Source organism: Hypomesus transpacificus, chromosome 4, assembly GCF_021917145.1.
Source record: "Hypomesus transpacificus isolate Combined female chromosome 4, fHypTra1, whole genome shotgun sequence".
Taxonomy (NCBI): Eukaryota; Metazoa; Chordata; class Actinopteri; order Osmeriformes; family Osmeridae; genus Hypomesus; species Hypomesus transpacificus.
The window spans coordinates 7,953,145-7,963,354 of record NC_061063.1 but is presented as its reverse complement, the minus strand read 5'-3'; the positions used below and the strand labels follow the sequence as shown (position 1 = coordinate 7,963,354).

The 10,210-nt window shown below is 39.8% G+C and overlaps 1 protein-coding gene across 3 annotated transcripts; it reads right to left on the bottom strand.

The window, feature by feature from the left end:
• Positions 1 to 4,014: 4,014 nt before the first annotated feature.
• tra2a (transformer 2 alpha homolog) lies at positions 4,015 to 9,491 on the bottom strand. Of its 3 annotated transcripts, none has more exons than XM_047019149.1 (9): positions 9,401 to 9,491; positions 7,297 to 7,430; positions 7,020 to 7,185; positions 6,269 to 6,328; positions 5,690 to 5,878; positions 5,275 to 5,390; positions 4,912 to 5,121; positions 4,733 to 4,803; positions 4,015 to 4,619 (listed from the first exon to the last, which is right to left on the bottom strand). In XM_047019149.1, exons 1-9 carry the CDS (start codon positions 9,434 to 9,436, stop codon positions 4,609 to 4,611), a joined length of 993 nt encoding a protein of 330 aa, XP_046875105.1. In that variant the 5' UTR covers positions 9,437 to 9,491; the 3' UTR covers positions 4,015 to 4,608. The 3 variants fall into 3 exon arrangements, with proteins under 3 accessions (XP_046875105.1, XP_046875106.1, XP_046875107.1); XM_047019150.1 differs by having other exon boundaries at positions 4,733 to 4,797; XM_047019151.1 differs by lacking the exon at positions 9,401 to 9,491 and adding an exon at positions 7,794 to 7,885.
• Positions 9,492 to 10,210: the final 719 nt, after the last annotated feature.

Here is a 10,210-nt window from a genome sequence, read left to right as displayed (position 1 = left end):
TTCATTGGCTCTCTTACGCCGCTATACTTTATGAAACAGCGCGCGAAGAAACCTTCTATATTATATGGGTAAATAAATCCCCGCAGTCAATCAAAATATAAAATTGCAGCTGGTCCATTAATATGTTCGAAATAACACGTTTTGAGAAGTTGTACAGTCTTGGATTACGTTAAAAGTTGTCAATTGTATGTTAGAATCGCCTAATAATGGTCTAAATCTCAAGGGAATAGCATATCTATAAAACGTGTCTATAGGCTATTTTAAATAATTTAGTGAAAGGTTTATTTACAATTAGCGGTCAGAATGAATTCTGTCTAAGCGACCACACATGGTCAATATTAGAACAGTGCCCTGTCTTGTATTTTACACTTTATACATTTTCGTTGTTTGAAAAAAATGACCTCACTATAAGCAAGCCAATAAAATGTTGTCTATTAGATATATCTTAATCATAAAATACATAGTAACGAAATAGTACAGGCAAATAGTGCTCTTATTTCTTAAGTTATTCACCATTCATACAGTTGCTGTTCGTGAAAAGGTATCGTCCAAATTTAGCCTTGTTTGTTATTATAAAAAAATCAAAGCATAAAGTATAGCAGCTATGTGTAGCCTACAATCCGAATCCTCTTCACCCATTCCAAGTTTGTTGCTTACAAATTGACCAAATACCTTGAGAGTGGGGAGAAATCGCTGGGGAATGTACAGAAATTGTCTCCGCCCCCATTCTTATAGGACGAATAGACTGGTTTGGCCACATTCCATATAGGGGGTAAACTGACTTAAATAAAGTAAAACGAAACGATGTCTTTATATCTGTGGGTCTAATGTAAAGAATATAGATAGCCTGAAATCGTTGAGATTCGTTTGTTTCCAAGTGATCTGTGATGTAAAATATAGAACTTTTAATGCATAGGCTATATTTGATGTAACTTTGTCCAGTCGTTATCTTTGGAAGGAAACTTAACATTATTAGTTTGGGCCGTTCAACGAATCAAGAAATCCAATAATGTTCGGGTGAGATACCCTTATTTCTTTCCTTCTACTAGCCTAAATTCAAACATTTCGCTTCGTCTCATTCTTCCTAGGTTTTGTGTACATTTCATTGGCTTAGAGCTGCGAGCTAGTTAGAATGTATGGAACATTTCGTCGTGCACGCCATGTTGAGGAAAATGTTGTTTGTAAGCTATATACAAGATAAAGATTAAACGAAACTATTGAATTTAATAACTACCGTGTAACTATCTAACAGCATAGGCTACATATCGAGTCAAACAGATATCAGTGTACATTTAGGTTTACTTTTTTTCAAAAGTAGGCAAATTGAAAAACATTCTTGCTACTTATTTCTCCTATAGACGTTCCAGTCTCCATATATCAGAACATGGCGGTAGTTTACTTCAGACCAGATAACATGTACTTTTTTTTGAATGTATATTTATTATACTTGTTGAAGCAACTCCCCCCCCCCCAAAAAAAAACGTTTTTTTTATAATGATTGGATTTAAATGGATGTAGAAGTTGGTTATGTGTTTCCTCAATGACAAAGTTAGTAAAACGAGTCATGTTTGGTACATTACTGCATTAATGTTCATGTGAAAGTTTCTTGTTTTGTTTCTTTTCGAGGAGAGAACGTTTAATGTGAGCAGAATTTGCTGACTGGATGAAAAGGTATTTGATAATAATATTTATAGCATTTCGACTTACAGCAGATGCAAACAGTTTAGGGAGTATGAATGAATGAAAAAGTATTCAGTATGATCACTTATTACTAATTTACAACCCCCCCCCCCACACACACACACACACACACACACAGACAGACACGAATAGCAGAGTGTCTTTTGATCACATTATCTGGGCTGCATTTAATGAAAATAAATAGCTCCACCTAAGTAAGTTGTCAAATCAAGATTCAGTGTTGTAAAAATAGAAAAGGATCTTTCCAATGTAATTTCCAATCTTGGCTTTCATTCATAAGAATACATTTAAGTTGAATGACATGTCTTTAATATGTTATGTCAAACCATTACTATAGCTCTAGTCATATATTTCTTGGAATTCTTTCAGATGGAATGTGTCTGATGTGTTTTTGATATCTGCAGAGGGATTGGGAATAGGTAATAGCATGAAATCAATGAATAATTTAATGCATCAAAGAGGTAATTCACCATGATTCTAAATAAAGTTATTGCTCTGCTTGTAATATATTATTGTGAAGTAACAGGAATGTGCACATATTAAGCACTTTAATGCCTAGTGGCAGTCATGTGTTCGTTCTGGTTGATTGTTTAGCCACACATCAGAAGTATTTTCAGTTGGGTGCAGCCGTATAGTTACTCATGATGGAGCAGCATGATGCATCTCTTTATATAGCAGTTTACCACTTCAGTTAACAGTTTACTGTCCAGCGGTGTAGGTACAAAAATGTCATTCCAACCTTTTTGTAATCGCTAGACTACCAATACTTTCTGTAACAAAGTCCATTTAACCATACTGGTTTTATCAGTATTAAAGTTTATATGAACAATGACATCTGTGTTTTGGCTCTGTGTTTTTTCAGCCTGGAATTTTAAACAGTAAAATATCTGCCATGTCGACTATCAGACGAAGACTGAGGGTCATCTAAAGCATCTTTGTTTTTCTCCTTACATCTTTTTTTGTAGTCGGCTCCATTTGAAGCTGCTAAATATTTAGACACATTTACAGTTTATTCCTTGAGGTAGCCATGTTTAGTACATTTGTGATCTTTACTTTTAGCAGCCTGCGGTCTGCCATGCGTTGATGCTACCAAAGGCTAGGGTTCTTCCTTAGTGATGCCCTGCCGTTTGACTTTGACTTCACCACTTTAATCCAAACTTTAGAGGCTTTACGTTTGATCTTTTAGTTTGAAGTTAGTTACACCCTCAGTGAAGTGAGCCAGTGGTAGCCATACATGTCTGAACTATCTTCACCATTTTAAGATCAAAGGGTACCCATGGCATCACTGGTAGTCCCATGTTTTTCTAACACCTCCTATTTCCAATACTCATCTTTATATTCATTATTTATGTCACTTTGTGTCAGGCTGTATTAGGCACTTTAACTGGATGTTACAGTGGCTCATGTGTTCGTTGATTCTTCTCAAACTCTAAAGTTTGACTGGAGTGGTTTTTTCTGTGTTTTAAATGTATATATTTCAACACCTGCATCTTGGATTGTTTCTGGGATAAAATACACACACAATTATTCATCGTCTGATCATGTGATTTTGTTCTTAAGCTCCCACTGGTCAACTTTTCATGAAAAAACTACAGTACATCTCCAAAATGTTTCTACGCGGCCATTTTGGAGAAGACGTCTATGTCTAGATGTTACCCAGGTTAGAAGACTTAAACAAGATGACATGGAGACTGTCATGACTTACATGTGCAGCCTCACTGTTCCCTTCTCAAAATGTTCAGCTCATTCCTCTTCCAGGATGGTATTTGTATCACAAAGTCAGATAAGTAGACTATGAACAGAAAGCATGTGACTATAAAATGCTCTGCTGATAGACCACGCGTTAACCCTTGTCCCTTGTCGTTAACGGTTCCTAAGGAATCTGTAGAACCATCTGGCATGTGAATGTGCCACTCTTCTGTCTTCCAACATCAGGACTTTGAGCACACCCATTACCTTGGTCCTGAAGTGTTATTTTTAGGACTATTATCTCTTTGCTTGATAGATGTCATTCTTTTGGTCAGCCAGGCAGCCTGAGGTGCTAGCCACTTTACATGCATCTCACCTCTGCCATGCTAATCAGTATAGTTAGTGGAATGTAAATCTTTGCATATAATCACATCACACCCATTCCGGTGAATGCATTGTTAGTGGGCTATCTGGAACTAGGAATGCTGGGATTAAATAGACAGTGGAAGGTCGGCTGCAGATAAAGGTTGACAGTCTTGTGTTATAAGGCACTGCTCAGTCAAAATGTATCCAAGTGTATCTCAAGAGCGCAATCCATTGTTAAAAACAAATAAACAATACACATCGGAGATTTTCTTTTTATTGTCAAAAACAAACAGAAAATACATTAAAAATTCTCTGGAAGTATTCAAATTATACTCCCAAGACTCAAGGGTTTGAATAAAGACCCAAATACCATTTCATATCAACTATAGGCCTACTGTTTTAATCGCAACCCCAACCTCCCCCAAACAAAAATCCAAAAAAATCACACTGCGATGCATCCTCGACAGAATCACTTATACTGGGTTGGAGGTAGGTGACCTACACACCCTCACCTGGCCAGTAAATAACAGATCGATAAAAATAAAATAAAAATCAGTAGGGTCAGCCAAAGCAAAAGATCAGCAGAAGGGAGCATTTATGTTTCAGAACAGTCTGGCAGTTCAATCCACACATGGATGCATCCAAATATTTAGAAATTAAGACATCTACAGCACATAAACAAATGACTCCCTCTTAACTCATATTTATAAGAAGACAAGTCATAGAAGAGTTCAGGCTATTGTTGATATACACTTGTGTTAGCTTGACAATGTGTCCCCTTTCCCACCTTGAGAGATGGTCCCCTACGATCCAACCTCCATGAAGAAATGACGACACGTTGATATGAGCTTCTCAGTATCGTCCTACAAGAACACAAGAATTTGCAGTAAAGCTTCATGTCTATTCAAATGGCCACGAAGAATCACACTGTAGTGGGTGGAAAGGATGAGAGCTCAGTGTAAGTGTGTGTACTTACTTGGGCTATAGGACCGGGACCTAGAACGAGACCTGTATCGGCTGTAGTATGGTGAAGGAGAGCGCCTGCGACTGGTAAAGGAGAGCAAGAGGCCCAAGGGTCACCGTTTAGATTTCCTCATCCACAGACGTGCCCATGATAAACAGAGATTGGTTGTCCCGGCTAAACGTTCAACTCACCTGTATTTGGTATCGTAGTCATCATATCGGTCATAGCCACGGTCGTAGCCGCGGTCGTAGCCGCGGTCGTAGCCGCGGTCGTAGCCGCGATCATTGCCGTGGTCGTAGCTGCGGTCGTAGCTGCGGTCGTAGTCCCGACCCCCCCTTCTGCCTCCACTGCTGCTACCGCCGCTCCCGCTCCCGCCACCTCCACCTCCACCACCTCCATTACTGAAGACACGATATAAAAATGTTGGTGAACAACTACCTGTATTTCTAGGGGCACATAAATCATGCCAAAAGTGCATTCTTCTACCCAATCAAAAGGTTGTTGAACCGATTGGATACATGCAACATCTACAGCGTTAATCTTGCTTGTCTTACTATGTCGGTCGTCCCATGTAAATGCCTGGCGTAGGGGTATGGGCGCGTTTGGTAATGGAATAGTCCACTCTGATGCGCCTCCCATCCAGTTCCATTCCATTGGCACGCTCCATTGCCTTCAGGGCACAAGAGTTCAAAATCAGTCATAACTACATAAAATGATCCGGTATCTGTAGCTTATCTATATAAAACCATTTAGCTCCATTTAGCATCATTCTACTTGTCAACTACTTAAAAAGTAGTTGAGACATGGGATTCTAAGTGCTTGGAAAGACTGACACCTAGTGGTGATAGAGTGTAAACACACGAAACAAATACATAAAATGTTTCACTTTCATTTGTCCTTGCTAGTCAAGACAAATATGTAATTTTCATGTGCACAGTCTAACACAAACCAATTAAATTCTTTGTTTACCTCTTTGGAATCATCAATTCTCTCAAAGTAGACGAAAGCGAAGCCTCGGGAGCGGCCTGTGCGTTGATCGTACACCACGTTGACCCCCGCCAGCGGCCCGTAGCGTGAGAACACCTCCCTGATGTCCCGCTCTGTGGTGTACAAGCTCAGGCCAAATACCCCCAGGCATGTGTTGGGGTCAGGGTTAGCCTGGGGAAGTTATGGTCACCGTTAGCGACCGTGTGGTGTAAGCACAGGTTTCAGATCCCCTGAGTCATTAACACACTGGCCACAACGTACTCATCCATACCGCCCCACTCATGAAGTATTTCCTGAATATCCTTTCATAATACAATTCTTCAAATGTATTCTATGGGTAACTGTATGACAGTTTTTAATAACCCCTTCTTGTGCAGATTTTCAAAGAACGTCACAGGGTCTACAATGTTTGCACATACAGTTTTGAGACTAAACTTCTCAAGGACCTCTTACTCCTTCCATTCAATAAGCTTAAAGGCCTCACACACATTACCCGGCTTAGTTTGGCCCTATTTCACTTAGATACTCTCTTGATTGTTGTAGGTAAGAAGGTCCACATACCCTGGCTTCACCCCCATCACTTGCATCATGACTGAATGTTTCTTTTTTGAAGTCATGGCTCTGTTGGTGTAATGAGAGGGAGGGGAGGAGGGGTCATAAGAGGGGTTAATAAAAACGTCATCATCATCACCACCACCAAGTGGCTTACCTACATTTGAGGGAGCTGGTATGAACAAGGAATTACACAGTAAAAAAAACAAGCTACCCAGTCTAATTGTAAATTAAACTATATCGACTTACATTCAATGATCTATACATGATACAGTGCCAGTCAAAAGTATGGAAACACCTAGTCTTATCGTTTGAAAGATATGCATGTTCCTATTGTTTATATGCAACAAGATTTACTTTGACCAAAATGTACAGATATTGATACAAAAAGTTAAATGTTCTTCAAACTGTCACAGGCAGTATTTGGTGCCAATGTGCCAACTCATTATATACATGAATGTGACATGCCCTACAGACCGTGATTGAGTGATTGTTTACAATGCATGAATTCAATGACAAACAAGTGGTGCATGAGTCTCTCAAAACGTGCAATCTTATCATATAATCTATATTAGCGTCTATGGTGAGTGTTTTTCTACAGGGTGGCTTTTGAACTCCTAAACCCGCAATGTTTGGGGCCATCTCGTTGTTTATGATCACTGACCTATGCACTTTTTGTAAAGCTCTGTCTTTGAAGTCGCTTTGGATAAAAGCATCTGCTAAATGAATAAATGTCATGTAAATGTAAACCCAGACTCACTCTGCTGCCGGTGTTGCGGCGGCGGCTGGACATGGGCGAGGTGCTCTCGCTCTTTTTCCGACGGTACTCCGGGCTGAAGGAGCGAGAGTGGGACTTCTTCTGGTCCGACGGGGAGCGAGACGGGGAACGGCTGTACCGGCGGTTGGAGTGCCTCCGAGAGGGAGACCTGAAGTCGGTGGAGATGTTGCCCATGAATGCACGCAGAAAATGATACATGTCAATAAATTAGTGTGTGGGTGGGTATGGTTGGATACGGCAACTGATGTGTTCAGCGAACCTGGACTTTGAGCGTGAACGGGATCGAGACTCTGAGTGTTTGGAAACTCGGGATAGGCTGGGGGAGTGGGAAGGGCTTTCAGACTTGACTCCAACTGGACTGCCACGGTCCGATTTGGATGGGGAGCGAGAATCCTAGTAGCATAGAAGCTTGTCAGTGAGGTTCTCACACCACAACACAGTTCATAACAAGCACACACACACACATATTGCAGGTAACACAAACGCAACTTATGTAAACAAATCCTCATACAACACCTCATCAAAACAGCTCAAACTGTGGAGGAAAGAGTCAGTGCTCAAATTGCGCAAACATAGAGAACATAATATTAATGTATGGCCTAGGGTGGTGTTCTTAACATTCAGAACCCCCGTGTTATTCAACATGTCTCTCCTGTCCCCCAACTGGGCCACCAAGGAAACAAGCTGCAGTTAACATGCACATACAGAGACAGAGAGCATAGCAGTATAAAGATACGTTTGGAACATAAACCGTACATTTACTTAACCTATGGATACATTCATTCGTCCAGATTCTGTTAACGCTACTCCCTTCTCTCAGGAATTCTACTGTTCTTCGTTCTTCTTTTTTCAGTTTTTCATTTTCTGATTCCGGGTTTTTTTTTCTCTCTTCCCCAAATTGAAACCAGTTCTGATTTTTAGCCATAACAATGCAAGTGCTTCTATATCTGACCCATCTTCCGTTCTTTTTCTCCCTTCCCACTTCTATGTTCTGCTCTGTAAATGTTTTCATTAGCCTTCTTTAATCTTGGATAGTTTCTTCCACATTCTTGGATAAAACTCTTCAAATCCTTCACGATCAATAACCTTAATGAAAAAAGAACATTCAAAATAATTAAGATCATGGGTTTAAAAAAAATATAATGTGAAATTAACTATTTCTACAGGTGAACAATTACAATGGTTGACTGACAAAGGGCTAACTTACTGATTTAAAGTTATAATTACTCAAATGAGAAACATTTATCTACTGTGGCTTTGTATAAAGCAGGATAAAGCTGCACTGTGTGTTACATAGTTTCAGAGCATGACAGAGCTTTGGAAGCAGGAAAGGAGGAGCAGTTTTAAAGAAAATTAAACATAGCTTCCCTACTACACTGGCTCGCGTTACCCATGTTAGAACTAGAAGATAGTGGACTTTTTGACCTATCAATACCATCTATGTCTACTCTCTACTATTTACCAGAATGGCCTTGCAGTATAAAATGGGGAGATCCAAACTAATACAATCGTTCATTCAATGTGATGTGACTTTATGTAGCTAATAGTAGGTCACAGTAACATTTGGTGGTAATAGTAGTTAGTGTCGTTTTAGCCTAAATGTACGTTAGACGACGTACATTACCAGCTGGCTAATTCGAATCCCAATTGGATCCACGTTTCAAGAAACATTTAGATAACATAACAGGATATCGAATAAAACGTAGCATACGTTTTATGGAATTCAAGTTAATTAAAAGGGAGCCATCAATCTTTTGTTTAGCTAGGTGGACGCATGAGCAACGCTATTATAGTACCACGTACAGGCAAACAGGCTGGTATAAATAACGTTTAAAATGGCCCTCGTATGGATTAGGTTTCGCCAAGTAGTTTTGATTCAGCAAATTGCAAATTGAGTTCATTAGCTCCAGCTAACGTTTATAGGCAAACACTTGTGAATGACCAGCTATCCTTATTTACATTAGTAGTTAGCTGAAGCCTAGTAGTAGTAGTAGTAGGCTAGCTACGTACTGTGCTATTGTAGCCTACTTAAACGTTTGTGTCGCCCGTTAACAATTGATTAATGTCAACGAATAACAAGCTAGCTACCCATGTACCCATCTGAAACATTATATTTATATGGACACGTTACCGACGCTGGACAGGCCAATCTCAGACAGCTAGAGCTAGCTACAATAAAGTGCTAAATGTTTTAGTGCTAGCTGGCTAGGCTACCTTAGTACCTTCCAACACATAGGCTAGCTAATCGAGCTAGCTCTACAAGCTAACAATTCTTGTTAGCAAGGACTCGGGAGAATAGAAATGGAAAGACGATTTAGCTAGCTAGCTAGATAGCTAAATTAGCTAACACCATCAATACTTACTGGTCCGTCAAAGTTTCCATCCTCAATGTCACTCATTTTGTATTACGATTTTGGTACGTAGGACTACCACGATAGCAACGGCTCTTTGAAGTAACGATATTTGCTGGCAGGCAGCAGCTGTTTCTCTGCCTTCTTTTGTGCTGGCCAAGACAAGTGCGGTAGTTCTGGCAAGATGGCGGATGAAGCAAGGCAGAGGTTGTCGCTGCAGAATTTCTGTTGACGTCATATGCGAATGCTTGCGACCGGATACGTTATTCCACGCTCTGTCTCTTAAACCAAAACATGTTAGAGGTACAGGTAAATACCAAAAATATGAATAAAGTCGCATCGAATCAATCACATAGCAGTTAATAAAGCATTAGACAAGGCACAATACAAGTTCCGATAGACCAGTGTATTAGATGTACAGGGCCCAAAGGAGACACAGTATGTCATAAGAATGATTGTATTTTTTTGTTGTTGGTGGGTGTGGGGTCGGATGACCATATGAGACACACAATAGTCATCACAAATCACTAGCTACATTTCAATTGCCTTTCTAAGTTCCTCTCCAATGTATATCCACGTACTGTATATATAATCAGTCTGACTTTTCATACACTTCCCTGACATTGCATCAATCAGTGTGTCTAAAATATGAAATAACCTTCTACCAACCAACGTTTCTTGATGTAATGGCTGACCTGTAGGCTCGAGTACAAACGATTAACTACCACACTCAAGTGATAATGATGTACATTTTGGCAAGGGATATTAGGACCCTACTAATCAATCTGTGATGTAAACCATTACAGAAAATGTGAAAGTGAC

What these genes read in the sequence shown, in the direction of transcription:
- tra2a (XM_047019149.1), bottom strand. Translation starts at nt 9,436, where the DNA reads ATGAGTGACATTGAGGATGGAAACTTTGACGGACCA. An exon ending in GCCGCAACACCGGCAGCAGA is followed by an intron (nt 6,329 to 7,019) that starts GTGAGTCTGGGT and finishes TTACACCAACAG; the next exon opens with AGCCATGACTTCAAAAAAGA. An exon ending in GAATTGATGATTCCAAAGAG is followed by an intron (nt 5,391 to 5,689) that starts GTAAACAAAGAA and finishes TGTGCCCTGAAG; the next exon opens with GCAATGGAGCGTGCCAATGG.